This window comes from Periplaneta americana, chromosome 9 (genome assembly GCF_040183065.1).
Source record: "Periplaneta americana isolate PAMFEO1 chromosome 9, P.americana_PAMFEO1_priV1, whole genome shotgun sequence".
Classification (NCBI taxonomy): domain Eukaryota; kingdom Metazoa; phylum Arthropoda; class Insecta; order Blattodea; family Blattidae; genus Periplaneta; species Periplaneta americana.
Genome location: NC_091125.1, coordinates 129,374,852 through 129,397,954, shown reverse-complemented (window position 1 = coordinate 129,397,954; position 23,103 = coordinate 129,374,852). Strand labels below are relative to the sequence as shown.

The 23,103-nt window shown below is 36.5% G+C and overlaps 1 protein-coding gene across 1 annotated transcript in view; it reads left to right on the top strand.

The window, feature by feature from the left end:
- Positions 1 to 23,103, top strand: part of LOC138705614 (sodium/potassium-transporting ATPase subunit beta-2-like) — a 107,281-nt gene that overhangs the window by 7,524 nt on the left and 76,654 nt on the right. The window contains exons 2-4 of the mRNA XM_069834214.1: positions 11,868 to 12,008; positions 15,147 to 15,263; positions 18,868 to 19,040. Coding sequence (XP_069690315.1) covers positions 11,868 to 12,008; positions 15,147 to 15,263; positions 18,868 to 19,040 — 431 coding nt within the window. The remainder of the gene's footprint in view (positions 1 to 11,867; positions 12,009 to 15,146; positions 15,264 to 18,867; positions 19,041 to 23,103) is intronic.

Here is a 23,103-nt window from a genome sequence, read left to right as displayed (position 1 = left end):
TTTAATATTATCTTCCCACCTACGTCTCGGCCTCCCCAAAGGTCTTTTTCCCTCCGGCCTCCCAACTAACACTCTATATGCATTTCTGGATTCGCCCATACGTACTACATGCCCTGCCCATCTCAAACGTCTGGATTTAATGTTCCTAATTATGTCAGGTGAAGAATACAATGCGTGCAGTTCTGTGTTGTGTAACTTTCTCCATTCTCCTGTAACTTCATCCCTCTTAGCCACAAATATTTTCCTAAGAACCTTATTCTCAAACACCCTTAATCTCTGTTCCCCTCTCAAAGTGAGAGTCCAAGTTTCACAACCATAAAGAACAACCGGTAATATAACTGTTTTATAAATTCTAACTTTCAGATTTTTTGACAGCAGACTGGATGATAAAAGTTTTGTCAACCGAATAATAACAGGCATTTCCCATATTTATTCTGTGTTTAATTTCCTCCCGAATATAATTTATATTTGTTACTGTTGCTCCAAGATATTTGAACTTCTCCACCTCTTCAAAAGATAAATTTCCAATTTTTATATTTCTGACATACAAATACAACATTAAAATAAATTACAGTTACTTACAAAATAGAAGAACAAATAAGTACATATTTACTATTGTACCGTTCATATTTTAAACTCAAAATGCATAGGCTACCTCTGAAAGAGTAGTTGATAATATAGTCTGTCTTTTAATTACTCTAAGTGCATGTATTATTACTTCACTAATAAATCATTTTTAAGGACATAAAAAGTTATTAACAAAAATAAAAGCACTCTCAAGCACTAATGATTGTAGCTTCATGATGCGTGCTGTTGCAATATTTGAATGAATGAATGAATGAATGAATGAATCAATCAATCAATCAATCAATGGGGAGAGAGGAGGAAATATCAATTGAAAAATACACGATGATAATCACGTCCTTGCAACGATTCTTGGAACTCCTGGATGGCTCAATATTATCTGTCTTTCATGACCCAGAGCCGTCCACCCGAGAAAGACTCGGACATTCGTTAAACAGAACATTGGATCACTCCGCGAGACGGAAGAGCTTCGCATACTGTCTATAGCTCCAGGCGTTCAGTAGCAATAATGTCATTTCTATTTTTTATAACCGGTTGTGCACGACTCTATCGAGAACCATTATTCTAACGCTTTATTACATCACTCAGTAAGTTATAATAATAATAATAATAATAATAATAATAATAATAATAATAATAATAATAATAATAATAATAATAATTCTTTATTTATACTGGCAGAGTTAAGGCCATAGGGTCTTCTCTTACACTCTACCAGGTCACAAAGTATACAAGCAGTTAAAATTTAACATAAAGTTAAAGAACAGAATACTAACATATTACAAAAAAAATAATAATAATAACAGCATAATAAAATCGACACTAAACAACATGAAAATAATACCATATAAAAAAAAGAAAGTAAAATACATTGGAATATGGTGAAAGCAACTCATTTAGTACAAATGGTTAATATGGAAAAAGTAAGGAAGAATATATCAAAATGGAATGTAATAAAATAATAAAAAAAGAAAAGAAATACGAAAATTAAATAAAATTTACGATAAAAAGGCTATGATAATAAATTCATGGGCTGATAAAGAGAACAAAAAGGGAAAAAGAAGGAAAAAAAATATATATCCTATATTTTTACAACACTATGGCAGAGAAAAGGGCTTATAACTGAAAGGAATCTAATTAAAAAAGTGCAATTTTAATTTATTTTTGAAACTAGACAATGTCCGACAGTCTCTGACATGTTGTCGTAGAAAGTTCCAGAGATGAGCTGCAGAGACGGTGAAAGATGAAGAGCAGAAGGATGTTCTGTGTTTAGGAATGGAGAGTGTGATATGGTGTTGTGAGCGAGTATCTATTTCGTGATATGAGGACAAACGTTGAAAACGAGAAGCTAGGTAACTAGGGTTAGAGGTTTGAAGAATATTGAAGAGTAAAGTGAGAGAGTGAATAGTTCTTCGCTCCTTGAGACGGATCCAGGACAGCATATTTAGTGAAGGTGTGATACGGTCAGATCTACTGACGTTGCAAATAAATCGAACGCATGCATTATGAACACGCTGTAGTCTGTCTGTCAGTCTCATGTTAAGGTCAGTGTAGAGAGTGTCACAGTAATCGAAATGAGGCATCAAGAGCGACTGCACTAAATTCTTCTTGAGAAGCAACGGAAGGAAATTTCGGATTCTTTTTAGTGTGTGAATTTTCATAAAAATTATTTTACATATGTGTGTGATTTGAGTGTGATAAGTTAGAATATATTAAGAATTCCTGAGTGAAAACTGTAATTTCCCCCTCCAGTTTTCCCCTCCTAGTAATTAACTAAGCATGTATAGTAGCGATTATGATTACAGAACAAGTACTAATATGCATTTCCGACGATAAGGGATCCAAGTCCACAGTTCAAGGTAGGAGGTTAACGCACATGTTTTTACTATCTGCGGCCTTAGAGCTTTACAGAGGAAAAATTAGATTTTCAAGAGTCATGTTAACATGAATGGTTAAGACATTATGTTCCCTCGTGTCTCCGTTGTAATAACTTGCATATCAATGTTAAATAAACGGTGCCATGTAAATGGAACGTACTCAATATACAGAGTTAACCGTAAGTAATGTCATCAATTTCGGGGGGGGGGGTATTTCTTCAGATATTTCAAACAAAACAGTTTAATACATTATTTTGCTCGTTTTTGCTCCTTTTTCGAGATAAAAATCATTTTACATGAAACATTTCATAGCGTGTTTTGGGAAAGCTATTGAATGAGTTCCCAATATGCTCAGTAGTTTTAAGAGAGCAGGTATTATGATAATAAATGAATGAAAGAATTTTAGTTTTAACCTTTAAATGTGTAGAAATTTGATCCGAACAATTGTAATACTGAAAAATTTCTTTGGAGAACGAAAAGTTATATTTGTTCGGATCAAATTTCTGCACATTTAAAGGACAAAACTAAAATTCTTTCAATCATTTGAATCACAATATTCAGAAACCCCACATGTCCATTTTTTTTTTTACGAAATTAAGTTATATATGATTTCGTATTCTAAACATGTAGATTCACGATATTATGAAGAGAAACCCCACATATTCCCATCAATATTCATTTTAGCTAAAGTGTTAAGAAAATAGTACATTATGCAACGAGCCTATAATGGTAGTAATTAAGACGCGAGGATGTTTATGAAACGAGCGCAAGCGAGTTTCATAATTTTCATACGAGCGTCTTAATTACCATTATAGGCAAGTTTCATACGACTTTTTATGCTCGACCATATTTATAACTTGAAATTATTCATAAGTATTCATGTTATTGTTATGTGAGTGAGTGCAATAGCTTACATCATAAATTGTGAGATGTGCGCAGACGCGAAAGTATTGATTTTTTTCCGGGAAACGAATGCCGACGACCTTGATATAATCTAGAGAGTAAGATAAACATTAGTCTTGATATAACCTTGAAATTGAATTCGACATTGAAAAACGAGATGACAAATTGAATTTATTTGAATATTATTTACAATTAACGCTAATTATTATAGTAACAGAACATAACCTTCTGCGACAGTATTGGATTTCCAGCCTCCGTGACGTTTCGATAGTTGTCTTTCGATTGCATATCCGAGAATAATCGAAAACCTGAACTTTAATGAATAGGTGTACTTTAATGGCATGCATTAAAGTATTGCTACCAGGTGTATAATTACTACATTTCGGCATGGTCGAGCATAAAAATAATTTGAGCACAAATCTAGGACCTGAAATGCTTTTTGTATCTCCTGAAAAGTTTAGTTTTCTAAACATGTGGGATTTCTCAATATTCCGGTTCATTTATTATCATAATACACTGCTCTCTTAAATTTATTGACTGAGCATATTGCAATTTTTATCTCGAAAAGGAAGCACAAATGAGCAAAATTGTATTAAACTCTTTTGTTTGAAATATCTCAAAGAATAACCCCCTGAAATTAATGACATTACTTACGGTTCACCTCTATACATAACACATATTGCAGCAGTGGCGAAGCGTGAAGTGAATACCAAGGCATGCAGTATGCAGTTACTTTAATTCTGCAGTGCTTGGGAAAAGTGACACAAGTCAGTTTCCACAAATCTTTTTTGATAATTTATTGACAACTTACGGAACATCTGCTCGCTTGGAAAAAAATACATAAGTATTCCTCCCATTACAATAATTCATACAGAAAAAAATCAAATCGACATAAACCATTGTAAGTTGTCAATAAATTATCAAAAAAGGTTTGTGGAAATAACTTAAGTCACTTTTCTCAAGCACTGCAGAATTTCTCTCAAGGAAGTGAGCGCGACTAGATATTATTATTATTATTATTATTATTATTATTATTATTATTATTATTATTATTATACAGAACAAAGTTCTATTCTTGTCCTCACCTGTGGAGTAACGGTCAGCGCGTCTGGCAGCGAAACCAGGTGGCCCGGGTTCGAATCCCGGTCGAGGAAAGTTATCTGGTTGAGGTTTTTTCCGGGGTTTTCCCTCAACCCAATACGAGCAAATGCTGGGTAACTTTCGGTGCTGGACCCCGGACTCATTTCACCGGCATTATCACCTTCATTTCATTCAGACGCTAAATAACCTAGAAGTTGATACAGCGTCGTAAAATAACCCAATAAAAAAGTTCTATTCTTTAACTTTCAAAATTCAATTCTGTGGACTTACCAGTATATTTACTCGTGTAATGTGAAATCCAGCCGCTGTTAATTTAGACAATGGTTTGTCTCGAGAAAATTTCATTTGCTTTTCCTCAAAGTTCAGATGTCGGAAAGGTTTTAATTTAAATTTTCCAACGTCACACTGACACACCTCGTTACAACCACCCATTTTCACATTAAATAGAACAACAGAATATAACTTATTATTTTATTATGGTGTACCGAAGCGGAGAAAAATTCTCTTCGGCACCGGGACCCGAATCCTGGTTTTCAGCTCTACGTGCTGACGCTTTAACCCATTAAACCATACCGGATTCCAGTTCCGATGCCGGATTGAATCCCTCTGAGTTTAAGTTCCACCTTTCAGTTTCCCTTTTTGGACCAACCCTCATGCACTGTTTCACAGATATATGACAGTGGCAATGTCTAACACACTATGTGCAGAGGTGCGCTCATTACGAGTGACTAAGTGGCCGTGATCCGACGGAATGAGTGCCGTCTTAAATCACTAAGTGATTATTTTACGCATATCATATTATTATGATGTACCGAACTGAGAGGTAGAACTTAAACTGAGAGGGTTTCAATCCGTCATCTGAACTGGAATCCGATGTGGCTTAGTGGTTTATCCACGTAGAGGTGAAAACCGGGATTCGGTTCCCGGTGCCGGAGAGAATTTTTCTCCGCTTCATCCATCCTTCATCACATGATAACGGAGAATTCCTGCACGGAAATATCATATGTACTTCGGTACATCATAAAAATATGATATGCGTAAAATAAATAATCACTTAGTGATTTAAGACGGCGCTCATTCCGTCAGCTCCCGGCCACTTAGTCACTCGTAATGAGTGCACCTCTGCACAAAGTTTGTTGGACATTGTGCCACTGTCACACATTTGTAACACAGTGCATGAGGGTTGGCCCAAAAAGGGAATCTGAGAGGTCGAACGTAAACTGAGAGAGATTCAATCCGGCATCGGAACTGGAATCCGGTGTGGCTTAGTGGATAAAGCGTCACCACGTAGAGCTGAAAACCCGGGTTCGGTCCCCGGTGCCTGAGAGAATTTTCCTCCGCTCCACCCATCCTTCATCATAAAATACAACTTTATCTTCTCACTGGTCTGAACGAAACTTGAGCACTTCACGTGTCACGATATCATGCTACACTGAAAGTTAAACTGTGACAGGCACGGATCTTCGAATGCTGAGTAACTCTGTCGATTTTACTGTTGTGCTGAAAAATACTGCTGTAGGAATAACCATAAAAATAAACGCTCAAGCTGGCAAATTTCCCAGATAACTATTATAATAGAAGCGATAGAGTTTTCCGGTTGCGTCCCGCGATCACGTCTGAACCTTCCGGTTGCGTCCCTAATATTTTGACTTTAAAAAAGTACATAGTTCGCTTGCGTCCCTTATATTTTGACATTCAAAAAGTACATAGACCGGTTGCGTCCCTAGTTGGAATTTTTTATTTGTTCAGTTGCCTACACCTTCCACTGTATTTTCGATCGATATTTTCAGTTGCCGACTCTTTCCACGCTTAGTTGCTGCGGTGTTTTGTCTACTTCAAGTCTTGGAACTGCCTACCCATTCCACTCTTAGCTGATGTATGTTGGGTGAAAGGGGAAAGAAGATTAAATTGATTGACGGCTATAAGTTTCGGTACCACAAAATGTTGGACAGCATAATGCGCTGGAGTTTTAAAAAAACATGTAAAAGTTATATTAAAACAGATTTAAATGATACGATTGTTTTGGAAAGCAGATTGGATCATAACCACCAACCAGAAGAGGAAGAAATACTCAATCGACAAATGATTCAAAATTCGTTTAAGGGAATAGCCCGAGAGGACATTTCTGAACGTCCGAGAAAAATCATTCATCGAGAAATTCGAGGTAAGAATACCCATTTACTTGCAAAAACAGATATCGTTTTAGGAAAGCTATTTATTTGTCAAGAAGTTCAAAATTACCTCCAAAGCCGAAATCTATCGAAGAGGTACACGAAGTTCTTAACGCCATGGAAATCAAAACAAATGGTGGCGAGTCCTTTTTTATTAACTTACTGAGTGATAGTAAAAGTAACATTATTTTGTTCTCTTGTAAAATAAATTTGAAAATTTTATGTGAATTAGACACTTTATTTGTCGATGGAACATTTAAATTTAGTGCCAAACACTTTCTTCAATTTTTTACTGTTCATGAATTTAGAAACTGCCATTAAATTCCGCTGCCATTCTTCTTACTCAATAATAAGCCATTTGAAACCTATCACTCGTGTTTTCTCTGTTCTTAAAAGCGAGTGCATGAAATTTGAATTGCATTGCAATCCTTCTACTGTATGCAGTCTTTGGAAAGTCGATACATCTCGGTGTAAAGGCAACATGGGTTAATGTTGTTATTAAAGGTTGTAGGTTCGATCTGGGACAATCTTAGTGGCGTGTAATTCAGAGATTAGTTTTGAGTGGAGAATATAACAAAACTGAAGTTAGTTTTTATCATACGTATTCGGTTGCCAATGTTAAACGCAGAAGAAGTTGCAGATTGCTACGTGGAAGACTTAATGTCAATTGCACCAGACCATGAGAAACTACAGAAGTTTATGGATTATTTAACAGACACTTATATTGATTCATAGTCAACCTTCCCTCCAGAAATGTGGCGGAAATGACTAGTAGAAGTGTAGGAACGACTAATGCCTGTGAAAGCTTACATTCAAGATTCAATAATTCCTTCCACTCTGCTCATCCAGATATAGTTACATTCTTGGAAGTACTAAAAACATTTAAAATTGGTACACAAATTTCTATAACCATCTCTGAACGCACGTCACTTAAACTTCGGCGTGCGAGAAAAACGTTTTGAAGTTCACGGAGGAGAATATTAAACAGTTCACAGAAAAGAAAATTGAAAGTTTCGATTTCGTGAAAATTATGTCATATCATCGAAAATGTAATATTACTAATGCAGTAATGAGCTTTACAATTTTAAAGTGATATGATAATTTACTATTCTTATTGAATTTGGTATTCCCAAGAAACTAGTTCGATTAATTAAAATGTGCCTCAGTGAAACATACAGCAGAGTCCGTATAGGTCAGTTTCTGTCAGATGCGTTTCCAATTCACTGTGGGCTAAAGCAAGGAGATGAACTATCATCTTTAATTTTAACTTTGCTCTAGAGTATGCCATTAGGAAAGTCCAAAATAACAAAGAGGGTTTAGAATTGAACGGGTTATAGGCCCTATCAGCTGCTTGTCTATGCGGATGACGTGAATATATCAGGAGAAAATCCACAAACTATTAGGGAAAATACGGGAATTTTACTTGAAGCAAATAAAGAGATAGGTTTGGAAGTAAACACCGAAAAGACAAAGTATATGATTATGTCTCGTGACAAGAATATTGTACGAAATGGAAATATAAAAATTGTAAATTTATCCTTTGAAGAGATGGAAAAATTCTAATACCTGGCAGCAACAATAACAAATATAAATGATAATCGGGAACAAATTAAACACAGAATAAATATGCGAAATGCCTGTTATTATTCGGTAGAGAAGCTTTTATCATCCAGTCTGCTGTCAAAAAATCTGAAAGTTAGAATTTATAAAACAGTTATATTATCGGTTGTTCTTTATGGTTGTGAACTTGGACTGTCACTTTGAGAGAAGAACATAGGTTAAGGATGTTTGAGAATAAGGTTCTTAGGAAAATATTTGGGGCTAAGAGGGATGAAGTTACAGGAGAATGGAGAAAGTTACACAACACAGGACTGCACGCATTGTATTCTTCACCTGACATAATTAGGAAAATTAAATCCAGACTTTTGAGATGGCCAGGGTATGTAGCACATAAGGGCAAATCCAGAAATTTATATAGTGTTAGTTGGGAGGCCGGAGAGAAAAAGACCTTTGGGGAGGCCGAGATGGGAAGATAATATTAAAATGGATTTGAGGGAGGTGGGATATGATGATAGAGACTGGATTAATCTTGCTCAGGATAGGGACCGATGGCGGGCTTATGTAAGGGCAGCAATGAGCCTGCGGGTTCCTTAAAAGCCAGTAAGTATGATAATTTACAGTCAGCAATGCAATGACGAGCTAACGTGCTAGCAAGTAACTACTAACATATTTTTGGGATGTAATCCATTTCACCTTCCCGCGGTGCATCCTGGTTAACGCAACCGGGACATGCCTTATTTTGCGGTCAAGAATTATTGTTGGACGTAATCGGGCTATGGATTTTATCAGGAAAAACATCACATTTGACCACGGGACGCAGCCAGGCGACGCCCAGAAAGTACATTAGAAGGAAACTGGATGATTGAGAGATCGGTTTAGTGAGGGCCGAATTAGCGAGAGTCTAGTTCATATCAACTATGATTAGTGCGGAATCTTGAGACTGGAATCGTGGCGCAGCATAACAGTCTCAGGCCGGACGTCATGGCACACTTAACACTATGTCAGAGGTCAGTTGAGGTGACCGTGGCACATCTCGGTGTCCCCCGTAAAAAAAAGAAGCAGTGAGAAGGATATCTTACTCTTTGGGGTCGTTACAAACAGTTATTCTGCTTGAATAATTCAAGCTGAATACTGAAGATCTTAAACCATACTTAATTGTTTTGAAGATCTGCAGTTTAGCTCTCATTACGAGCTCAACTATAGATGGGAACCATCTTCAAAGGATGAATGCTAGCAAAATCCCTAAAGCAATGCTGAACTACTGTCTACATCAGACTTTTCGTTGAGATTGTAGCACATTTAGTTAGGCCTAATATTACATTTTGTAAGACAGAAAAAGAAGACGGTCTACGCCTGTAGAGTAAAGGCTGGTTCACAATAAATCGGGAACGGAAACAACACCGAGAACGAGAACGAGAACGAGAACGGAAATATTGTTAAAATAAATGTATTTAAATGGGAGCATTCACAATTAACTATTGTGAACACTCACATTTAAATACATTTATTTTAACATTATTTCCGTTCTCGTTTTTGTTGTCGTTTCAGTTCCCGGTTTATTGCAAACCAGCCTTAACGGTTAGCGCATCTGGCCGAGAAACCAGGTGGCTTGTGTTCGAGTCCCGGTCGGGGCAAGTTAGCTGGTTGAGGCTTTTTCCGGGGCTTTCCCTCAACTCAATATGAGCAAATGCTGGGTAACTATCGGTGCTGGACCCCGGATTCATTTCACCAGCATTATCACCTTCACCTCATTCAGACGCTAAATAACCTGAGATGTTTATAGAGCGTCGTAAAATAACCTACTAAAAAAAAAAAGACTAACAAGAGACGGTGGAAAGTTATTGTACACATGTGCACAAGCCTTTGCCTTTAAATTCATTCTGGCATCTTTTTATATAAAAATAAGCCAACCGAGATGGCTCAGATGGCAACATTTGAGACTGGTATTCATGAGGTAGCGGTTCAAACCCCGTGGCCGGTCAATCTGACTGAGGTTTTCATGGTTTTCCTTAGTCATAAAAGCAAATGCCGGATTGGAAATTCACGTACCATTATTCATCACCGCTTCAATCACCAATATCATAAACATTGATCAATCTAAATCAGTTACTTGAACACAAGTCAACTATAACACACAATAGAAACAGGATCTTAATAATAGGAACAACGGCCTACTGATAACCCAAAGAGCCAACACACGCTATACTATGACTACTAACGTTAAAGCGTGTGTAAATAAACTTAGCATAATAATAATAATAATAATAATAATAATAATAATAATAATAATGACAACGATAATTATAATAGCAATAATAATGACAATGATAATAATAATAACAAATAATAATGATAATAATAACAACAACAAAACAATAACGATAATAATAATAACAAAATAATAATAATAATAATTATAACAACAATAATAACAAAATAATAATAATAATAATAATAATAATAATAATAATAATAATAATAATAATAATAATAATAAAAAGGTATCCCCGTCACATGCCATGAAAGCACTTGGGGGGCATGTAGGTAGAGCCCCATGCTTTCCATGACCTCGGCACTAGAATGAAGTGGTGTGGTCGGCACCACGCTCTGACCTCCGTTTACCCCTGGGAAAGACCCGGTACTCAAGGGAAAAACCCGGTACTCAATTTTACAGGAGGCTGAGTGAACGTCGGGGCCGTTCTGAAAGTTTGGCAACGAGAAAAATCGCGTCACCACCCGGGATCGAACCCCGGACCTTCCAGTCCGTAGCCAGCTGCTCTACCAACTGAGCTACCTGGCCGCCAATGATAATAATAATAATAATAATAATAATAATAATAATAATAATAATAATAATAATTGCTACAACCTATAGCCTTATGGACTGTATTGAGGTAGACATATATAGTCTATTAACAAGCTGCTGGTGTTGAATTTTATTTTTCGCACAGTAACGAACTTTGAGTGTAGGGATATAATGGCAGAAGTCCAGGTGTATATGTAAAATGGAATATCTCGAACTTTTCACTGTTATGTCCATCGGTGTATCAAAAGCTGAAACTCCGCCACATGGTAAGTGACGCCAACACGGTGAAAAAGGTTTGTAACCGAAAACATTAATTATTCTTCTTATTACCGAAAAGTGAAAAAGAGTTGCTATGGTCCGTCCCAGGATTCTGTAGAGTAGAAGGACGAAACAAGTCCTCTGCACACGTGATATGTGGGAGGGCTGGAGCCAATGATCGCTCTGGGGGGAGGTGTTGGTTGATCGAAGCTAGCAATCGCTTGCAGGGATTGCATCATTTCTATCCGAACTCTACTCTACCTTCTACCACGAGCATCTTAGCCCTTAGCGGCCCGAGCTGATGCTGCCCGCAATGCACCCCGGCACAGATAGACTCCGCCCCCATATGCGTGAAGTTACTCTACAGATGCCTGGAACGGATCATACGGTGTGTTATACAGTTTGTGAGTGCAACTGTGAAAGCAATTTCTTCTTATGGAATTTAAACATATTATATTGCAAATAGTAACAGACGGATTTTCATACTGTTTAATAAACACTATTTATCAATTCACACTATAATATATTAGCAATTTTAATACGGGAAAAATCATGATAAACGCATTTAGCGTAAGTTATTGATAATGTAATTTCCTTCTGTTTCAGCGAAAATCATAATTTTCTACATCTTCTTTTACCTGGGGCTGGCCGGGCTCTTCTCCCTAAGCTTTTTCCTGTTCTACAAAACTATCAGCGAGGAAAATCCGAAGTATTTCCTTGACGATTCTCTCATCGGAACATCACCAGGTAAGGCATTCACAATCGTCGAATTCTCCAAACTTGGTTTCTGTGGAAAAACGTAACTTCATGGGATGAATTGGTAGGAAAGTGACGTTTCTCACTTCCATTTCTTACCTTATTCTCGACAGTCTGGTGGTTAGGTCTACCATCCGATAATAGGTTCGCAGTTCCAACCAGAACAACTGAACCGGAATACTGAGAAACCCCACATGTCTAGAAAACTAGACTTTTCAGGAGATACAGAGAACATCTCAGATTTGTGCTCAAGTTATTTTTTTCTTAACACTTTAGCTAAAATGAACTTGAGGGGAATAGCCTGTGTGAGGTTTCTCTTCATAATATCATGAGTCTATATGTTTAGAATACGAAATCATAGTCTATATAACTCAATTTCGTTAAAAAAATGAACATGTGGGGTTTTTCAATATTTATTTTATTATTTTATTTTATTTTATTTATTTATTTAACCTGGTAGAGATAAGGCCATCAGGCCTTCTCTTCCCCTCTACCAGGGGATTACAACCACAATATTAAGAATACAATTACAATTATAATTAGAATTAATATTATATTTACAAATACAATAAAAATCAAAGTACTAAAAAATTAACTGATTAATAAAAGCTAGACAGTTTATTGTAAAAGTTAAGAAGAGAGAAGCATTTCTTTTAGTGATTAAGTAAAAATTAAACCTACTCTACGCAGTAAGAAAATACTTAATAAGCTTGCTTTTGAACGCTACTAAATTCCGACAGTCTCTGATGTCACTGGGTAGGATATTCCACAAGCGCGAGAGCGAGATTGTGTATGATGATGAATACGATGATGTCTTATGTGTTGGTATGGCTAGTATGCGGCTATTTTGCGTGCGTGTGAAGAGATTATGATATGATGACAGGTAACTGAAACGGGAGGCAAGGTAGGTAGGTGTAGAGGTGTGAAGGACTTGGAAAAGGAGAACAAGAGAATGAAAATTTCTACGTTCGTTAAGCCGTAGCCAGTTTAGAGTTTGGAAGGATGGGGTAATGTGGTCAGCGCGACGGACATCGCAGACGAAGCAACACAAGAATTATGAACACGTTGTAATTTTTGCGACTGGTTGACATTGAGGTCAGTCAGTAGAAAATCACAATAATCGAAGTGGGGCATTATTAGTGTTTCCACTAGTATTTTCTTGAGTGATAGCGGAAGGAATTTTCGAATACTGTTTAAGGAATGTAGTATGGAAAGCACTTTTTTGGTAGTATGGGTTACTTGGTTATTCCAGTTTAAGTATTGTGATTTAATTATGATAAAATCCTTGATATTGCTTCCTCTGAGAAAGTACATCTGGAGTCTAATATCATAGATTTACAGCAAGTAAAAAAAAAAAATAGCTCTGAATAAGTTATTGGGTTTCAGACGAAATTTCCTATTCCAGGACATACACCCAACGAAAATCACTCGAATGAACATTCACCCGAATCCGATTCCTCGAATTATCTTTCCCTGAAATCCTTTTCCCCAGAACGACACATTCCGGAAAATTATGCAATAATCCCGAACATTTTCTAAAATGTAATGGACGAGGGGGGACTACAAGTAGGAGATACAACAACCGAAGGCTGTGGAAACTAAAAACGGCAACCTCGTAAGGGGGAAAAGCCGAGGAAGAAGAAGATGAATAAATATTTCAGTTAACAGACTGCTCTAGCAATAATTTTCTGTTCTTCCAGCTCTATAGCACTTACCCCAAAACGTTCATTATTCTCAAATTCTGTTTTAAATTGGAAATTTATCGTTTCTTTATAAACTCTATAAATTTCATTAATCATTACAGTCCCCATTACTTTCACTGCTACGTTAAATAACCAAGTAACTAATTTTCACTGCTATTAGACCACATATTTAATAAATTATGTTGATATGACATTATTAAAATACTGTTTAAAGATACTCTTGTATTAGCAGGATTAGTTTCAGCTTCTTGTCTACGCGGATGACGTGAATATGTTAGGAGAAAATCCACAAACGATTAGGGAAAACACGGAAATTCTACTTGAAGCAAGTAAAGCGATAGGGTTGGAAGTAAATCCCGAAAAGACTAAGTATATTATTATGTCTCGTGACCAGAATATTGTACGAAATGGAACTATGAAAATTGGAGATTTATCCTTCGAAGAGGTGGAAAAATTCAAATATCTTGGAGCAACAGTAACAAATATAAATGCCACTCGGGAGGAAATGAAACGCAGAATAAATATGGGAAATGCCTGTTATTATTCGGTTGAGAAGCTTTTGTCATCTAGTCTGCTGTCAAAAATCTGAAAGTTAGAATTTATAAAACAGTTATATTACCGGTTGTTCTGTATGGTTGTGAAACTTGGGCTCTCACTTTGAGAGAGGAACAGAGATTAAGGATCTTTGAGAATAAGGTTCTTAGTAAAATATTTGGGGCTAAGAGGGATGAAGTTACAGGAGAATGGAGAAAGATACACAACGCAGAGCTACACGCATTGTATACTTCACCTGACATAATTAGGAACATAAAATCCAGACGTTTGAGGTGGGCAGGCATGTAGCACGTATGGGCGAATCCAGAAATGCATATAGAGTGTTAGTTGGGAGGCCGGAGGGAAAAAGACCTTTATGGAGGCCGAGACTTAGATGGGAAGATAATATTAAAATGAATTTGAGGGAGGTGAGATATGATGGTAGAGACTGGATTAATCTTGCACAGGATAGGGAACAATGGTGGGCTTATGTGAGGGCGGTAATGAACCTCCGGGTTCCTTAAAAGCCAGTCACCAGTAGAGAAGACTCTACAATTGTACATAGGATCATATGAACTAATACTAACACTTTTCTGGAACATAACGGTGATAATGTCACTTGTAATTTGTAAGAATGAAGAACGGTAACAAAGTACAGTTTGTACACCATAATTTTCTGCAATAATCATAGTAATCTGTACAAATTACAGCTGGATTTACTCTTAATGTATGATACTGCACTTTTGAGGAATATTGCCAAGTATAAAAATGTGGAGCTGACCAAGTAAAGAAGATCCGAGTAGAAGCTAATACTTAGACTAGGTGCGTGAGAATAACGTTGCATTTTAGTTATTAAGTCAATTTTATTTTCATTGATACTCGTCGGTTTCAGGTCTAGGATTCCGTCCGATGCCCGAGGATAATGAAGCCAGCTCTCTGATCGCATTCAAGTCAGGCATTAAGGGCGACTTCAGGAACTGGACTACGGCCCTGGACGATTTCTTGGAAGGTGAGTGAATTTATGCATTTCGGCCAGATTTCGGCGAAATAATTTACAGTAAAACTTCGATATTTCGAAATTCTTTCGGCAATGGATAATGCTTCTATTTATCCAAATTTTTGATATATAGAAAATATGCCAAAGACGATTTTTTTTTGGATGATGAGTGAATTTATGCATTTCGGCCAGATTTCAGCTAAATAATTTACAGTCGAGCTTCGATATTTCGAAGTGCTTTCGGAAATGGATGTTTCGATTTATCGAACATTATATATATATAGAAAGTATGCCAAAGACAATTTCTTGGATGGTGAATGAATTTATGCATTTCGACCAGATTTCGGCTAAAGAATTTACAGTAAAACTTCGATATTTCGAAATGCTTTCGGCAATGGATAATGCTTCTATTCATCGAAAATTTGATATATAGAAAATATGCCAAAGACAATTTTTTGGATGGTGAGTGAATTTAAGCATTTCGGCCAGATTTCGACTAAATAATTTGCAGTCGAACTTTGATATTTTGAAGTGCTTTCGGCAATGGATAATGTTTCTATTTATCGAAAATTCTATATATAGAAAATATGCCAAAGACAATTTTTTGGATGGTGAGTGAATTTAAGCATTTCGGCCAGATTTCGGCTAAATAATTTACAGTCGAACTTCGATATTTCGATGTGTTTTCGGCAATGGATAATGCTTAAATGTATAAAAAATTCGATATATAAAAATATGTTGAAGACAATTTTTTGGATGTGAGTGAATTTGAGCATTTCGGCTAAATAATTTACAGTCGAACTTCGATATTTCGATGTGCTTTCGGTAATGGATAATGCTTCCATTTATAGAAAATTAGATATATACAGTAGAGAATGCCAAAGAAAGTCCCAACTATCATTATGGCACAAATGTAGTACTGTAATTACTCGTAATTGCTAGCCATTGGCGTAGCTCAGGCTGTAGCGCGTTTGCCTGTTGACATGCAGCTGCGCTCGGGCGTGGATTCGGTTCCCGCTTGGGCTGATTACCTGAGTTTGTTTTTTTTCCCCGAAGTTTTCCCAAACATAAAGCGAATATCAGGTAATCTATGGCGAATCCTCGACCTCATCTCGCCAAGTATCATCTCGCTATCACGAATTCCATCGACTCTAAATAACCCAGTAGTTGATTCAGTATCGTTAAATAACCAAGTAAAAAATTTACTTGCTGCTATATCATAATAGTACCATTACTAATACTATACAACTAACAACGATTTTAATTTTATTAGTAAAAGTCAATCGATTTCGATCAATTTCATATTAATAAACTAATGTTTGCATACGCATTTTCTTTCTAGGCCTACTTAAAATGGATTGCACTTATCTAAAATGTTATGACTTCTTTTTACCATCCGCACGTTACTAAATTCGTTGCAGATAATAGCCTATAGTAGACAAAGTTTCCGTGTTCAGGTTCAAAATTTTGCAGTAAAGCTTACGTAGGTAAAAGCAATAAACTAATAATCTATTGTATTTTTTGAACAGTGAAACGTCAAGATTGTCTACATACCGCTTCTCTGCTCTTTTAAGTTGATTTTTATTATTTTATCAACGCAAACGAACTCAAACCTCAATTTTTAAAGAAAATCGCTCTAAAAGAGTAATGCTAATGTCGTAAGTCCTTCCCCATCCCAAAAATTAGTGGGTTCCATTGTGTATACTGCATTTATTGCACTTCTTATCTGTATTGAAATATACTCGTAGAAGTAGTAATAGTAGTTCTAATTCCTGTAAGAAAGGCATTACGTTCTGTCCTCAATTTACGTTATAGGGGCAATTATAGTGTTCACTTCTTGAGGACGTTTCTATTGAAAAGAAAACAGTACTTACAACGCTCGTGAAAGTAACGGTACTTCATCCAATTCGTTCTATTGTAGGTACATTATTGAACATTTTCACCTGAACTTCGAATTAAAGATAGCCTACATATTTTACATCTGGAGCATAAAATAATCTTACGAGATATAGAAAAATTCGATTAATAGAACTTGGAGTTATGGAAGAAATTTTACACACAATTTATATACGATGCCACTGGGAAATTAAAATTACCTCGAGATATCGGAAACTCGACTTTAGTTAATAATAATAATAATAATAATAATAATAATAATAATAATAATAATAATAATAATAATAAATAGAATGGATAATGCTGGGTTTGCAGTGAAAGACCTGCACGAAAACTATGCACGAATAAATAATAATAATAATAATAATAATAATAATAATAATAATAATAATAATAATAACAATCTCTTCGCGACAAGGGATATACGAGCTATGAAGAGATCCATGGTCTATCGTAAACAGCAAGCTGTCGGTGGGTTGATATGTTAGCCTTTAACAACACAACAGGCTATATAATAGATTCTACGATCCGCTTCGAATTGAATACAACTCAACCGGAAGATGTCAACAATGACAAAAATAAAATTTATGGTCCAACTGTTCCTTATTATTTACATATGTATAAGTTACAAAGTATTGAAATTATTGGGTTATTAGTGGGTGCTAGAAGCACGATTACAAAAAAAAAATATATATATATATATATATATATATATATATATATATATATATATATATATTAATTACTGCAAAGAGTTCAATCTTGAATCCTCTTTGGCCAAGACTGTTTCTTTAACAGCTCTAAAATATTCAGTCTATCTACTGAGAAATGACATATATAAAGTAAATTAATAACACAATAATAATTTTATTATTATATTTCTCACCAAAACATTTTCATAAAATTGCATTTACTAATACATGTATATTTGGTATACTTTGTCCTTCAGGGCAACCCCTATTTTAGAGGAAGTTTGTTTACATACTTACAAATGGCTTTTAAGGAACCCGAAGGTTCATTGCCGCCCTCACATAAGCCCGCCAGCGGTCCCTATCCTGAGCAAGATTAATCCAGTCTCTATCATCATACCCCACCTCCCTCAAATCCATTTTAATATTATCCTCCCATCTACGTCTCGGCCTCCCTAAAGGTCTTTTTCCCTCCGGTCTCCCAACTAACACTCTATATGCATTTCTGGATTCGCCCATACGTGCTACATGCCCTGCCCATCTCAAACGTCTGGATTTAATGTTCCTAATTATGTCAGGTGAAGAATACAATGCGTGCAGTTCTGTGTTGTGTAACTTTCTCCATTCTCCTGTAACTTCATCCCGCTTAGCCCCAAATATTTTCCTAAGCACCTTATTCTCAAACACCCTTAACCTATGTTCCTCTCTCAGAGTGAGAGTCCAAGTTTCACAACCATACAGAACAACCGGTAATATAACTGTTTTATATACATAAATAATAATAATAATAATAATAATAATAATAATAATAATAATAATAATAATTTTATTGCTAAGTTACAAAAATATAGATTGTCGGGCACATTTATGAACTGAACTTACGAACTTTGAACTCTGAATTGCTCGGTATAACGGGGACGCATTAGCGAAAAACGGGACGATCCCGTATTTTACGGGACGCCTGGGAACCCTAGTATAAACATAATGGAAAAGTATGTACCCTTTTCATGACATCAACTGTTTTATTTTAGAGTATGAGGAGAAGAAGAATGGCTCCAACGTCGTTGCATGCAGCTACGCTACTAAGAAGTTACCAGACGGTAAGGTGTGTGCTGTGAAGCAGTCTGACTGGGGTCCTTGCACATCCAACAAAACTTACGGCTTCCAGAGTGGCAAGCCATGCGTGTTCATCAAACTTAACAAGGTTAGTCATCAGTCATACTCTGAATTCAAAACTGACCATCTAGCAAAGGAAGCGCCTGCAGTAGCACAGTGAACATTTGCTACAACAAATTTCCAAAAAGTGCAGTGATTAGCAGTGGCGTAGCGTCAATGTAAGCTAAAAAGCTTAACTTCCCCAGTTAATAATAATTTCATAATAAACCTGCAGTTTATGGACAAAATTATTTATTAATTTTAATAGAATTTATATTTACGCGTTAAATATTGCGATGCGGCAGCTCAGGATGATTTGTGATGCAGCAGTATACAAGAAGCCTGCACACACCAGCTTCCAAGCAGACCGGTTTCTTCTGTGTAATCCACCCCGCAAATTTTCCATCCCTTTCTAACTGAGCTACCCTAGTCGCAAGGCTCGCAAAGAAGCTAGCTTTAACTTTTAAAATAAGTAGTTTCCGAGTTATCCCTTTTCGTCAGTTGTGTTCAGTTGAAGTATTAGTGTGCATTTGGCTGATATAATAAATAATGAGCGAAATAACAGTTCCTGACACTAACTTACTTGAATTTTTTTAGGATAATTGTATTATCAAGACCGACTTACGAACAAAAGTGTGGTTTAAAAAACAAATGACCGACTCCCTTGCTGTCAATGAAGGACACAACCAAAAGACAGACGCATACTTACGTAATGATACTAATATTGTGATTTCTCTAAGTATGACAGGGAGTGAGCTAATGTTATACGTATACCTGTCTATTTGTTAAGAGATATGTGTAAACTGTGAAATCATATTTTATTACGTATCATTTGAGGTCATGCCTTATTGGTGTTACTTACGATGTTCCAACCAATCTTCGACTGCTAACTTGAAATTGACTACCATTTATTTTAAGACTGTATTTTTGTAATACGTTTTCTCGTATTGCATGAAAGACAACTTGAGTTAGCTTCCCCTGCTCAAAATTTCATGCTACGCCACTGGTGATTAGTGAGTTAAATGAACAAGGTGTAGAAAAGTAGCATAGAGTGTGGGATGCATAACGAAAGGAGCGGTGACGAAAATATTTTTTCCTTGTATAAAAGGCAGAGTTAGTAAAAAATTTACAATAAGTTCGAACTTATCAACCACTGTAATAGGTCATGGTAAATTGAGAACATATTTTCATACATTTATTTAAAATCATAGAAGATCCAACATGCCGTTGGCCTCAGCAGCGTACTTGGTATAGTGCTGGCCTTCTATGCTCGAAGTTGTGGGTTCGATCCTGGCCCAGGTCGAAGGCATTTAAGTGTGTTTAAATGCGACAGGCACATGTCAGTAGATTTACTGGCATGTAAAAGAACTCCTGCGGGACAAAATTCCTGCACACCGGCGATGCTGATATAACCTCTGCAGTTGTGAGCCTCGTTAAATAAACCATTTTTTTTTTTTTTCCAACATGCCTCTGTGAAATTAGTCCACAGACAGTCAATCATATACTTTGGGAATGCGAACTGTTTAGAAAACAAAGACAAGTACTTAGGGATGACATAAGGTTAGCAGGTGGAAACTAGCCTGTAAGTAATTCTGACCTAGCAAATAAGTACACAAAACTTTTTCAGAAATTTGTACATACTTTAAATTTTGAGATGAACAAGATTTTAAAGTCAAAATAATACTCTAGAAACGGGAAAATCAATTCGAATACTTAGGATTTAGTAAACAATGTACATACAAAATGAATAGAACTTCCTGCAACATGTAAAGAAAATATTCAGCATGTGATATTGCAACTCAGCAATGGAACATGTTGTGGATAAAGAGACTTAAAATATACATACATACATACATACATACATACATACATACATACATACATACATACATACATACATACATACATACATACATTACATGGAGTGTTGCAAAAGAAAATTTACTTAAAGCTCAAAGTAACCAGAGCAAACCCAAAAGCTTTATCTGGACAACCCTACACAACTACATGCTCCACATGGCGTCATTGTTTACTACGTACTCAATGCGGTGAATGATGTGTACAACCATGGCATCACACTGATATGGAGTTGCAGCAGTTATAAGATCATGAAGAGTACGTGGTATTGGATTGAAACATTCTTCCTTTAACATAACCCAGAGAATAGCATCACACATCTTGAAGTAGGATGGAGAAAGGCAGACCCCATTGACATGACTTTATTCAGAAAGAGAGTTCCTCAAGGAACGTGAGATTACCATTGCCGATGTGGAGGTGCCCTGTCCTGTTGGAGGACTTACTGCTAGAAAACGAAACCATTTATTTCACAAAATGTCTGTAAATCAACATGGAAGCGAATTTGGACCTCTTCCCGATATACAGTAGGCCTACAGTGATACTTTCACCACTACCATACAATGTTCAGTTACTTTTTTTTTTTTTTTTTTCACTTTTCAACACCTTGCACTTATTGTACAAACAAAAATCATTATCATCGTCCTAACAAGTATTGGGTCTAATGGCCCATTACCACAGTCTATTATATACAATCGCGAAGCTCAATACGTAGTAAATATGCAAACATTAGATAGTTGCTCACCACTAGGATTGCTAATATCGCCTCATTACAGGCAATGCAAAATAGTACCGTCACAGTCTATTGTTTCTAGCACCCTAGCACCCTCGTGACTGTATATAGTAGACTGTGCCATTATGGTCTCCAGCCATCTCTTTAAAGGTCTTCCTAGTGTTCTCTTCCCTCTTGGACAGTAGGTAGAAATGTGACGAGGAATGCAAGTCCTTTCATGCAGTGAACATGTTACTGCCAGTCAGTTCTGTAACTATAGATGTAATCCAAAATAGAAGATATTTCAAGCTCTTGAAGAACATCTTCGTTCCTCTTGCGGTCTAATCTAGTACAGCCAGCTGTTCTTCGCAGGAATTTCATCTCGTTGGCTACTATTCAGGTTTTATCTCTTTCCCTCAAAGTCTAGGCCTCACAACCATAAATTAACACTGGTCTTGCCACTGTTATATAAGCTTTAATCCTCGTATGTTTCTGCACTATTGAGGGTTTAAATGCTTTATTGATGACAGCCATTGCTCGGTTATAATTTAAAATTTTAGCAGATACATATGTCTATTTCATTTTCATAACTGGCATGATATCCTAAATATTTAAATGAAGAAACTTGTTCAATAGGTTTATTATAAACACATACATTGGTACTAACAGGAATTCATCCCTTAAACGTCATAACTTGAGTTTTTGATGTTGAAATTGTCATATTATATTTTTCAGCAAGGAGTTGAAGTTGACTTATTGAATGTTGTAGTCCATTTTCTGAGTTTGCCAGAAGTATAATGCCATCTGCAAATTGTAATATATCTAAATTTAAATGTCTATTGATATAAATGCCGCCATGTTGTTTTTGTTTCCATTCTCTTACTAAAGCATTAATATATATTGTGACAGCGACGTGAGAATCGAACTCACGACCAGCGTCCCGCAAGAAAGCAGATCGCACGGGCTCCACGGAACATTGAGTGACGTCGCGCGGTGGAGAGAAGGGAGAGAGGGTGTATTACGTCACGCGACGAGTCTGCGCGCGCAGCTGCTACGCAGTGGATGTGGAACGACCTTCCTGATTATTCCAGACGTCTGTCGATGTAGAGATATTGAGATAATTCTCTACACACCTGTAGAAGGTTCTCGCAACTATGATTTTGCTATAAAAGAGCAGGCGCCAGCGAACTAGACAGAGTCTTCAGAGTTTTCAGTTACTCCGTCAGTGAGTAAGCCAGAGCAAGCAAGCCAGAGTTCGACTCGAGTGTGCGTCCGCATCTGCGTCAGCATCCGAAGGCCTGAGTTCGAGTGCAGTGGACCGCAGTTGGAGGGACCTGAGTTCGAGTGCAGTGGCCGCAGTTGGAGGGACCCGAGTTCGAGTACAGTGAACTGTCTCTGGAGGTCTGTGGTTCGAGATGCTGTGAACTCGAGTGACTGAGATAGAAGAACTGTGAACTGACAACTGGTAGTTCTGATTTGTAAATAGTGCTTTGTAAATATTAGTTAAGATTAACAGTTAATTGTTGTTCGTACTAGTCCAAGTAAA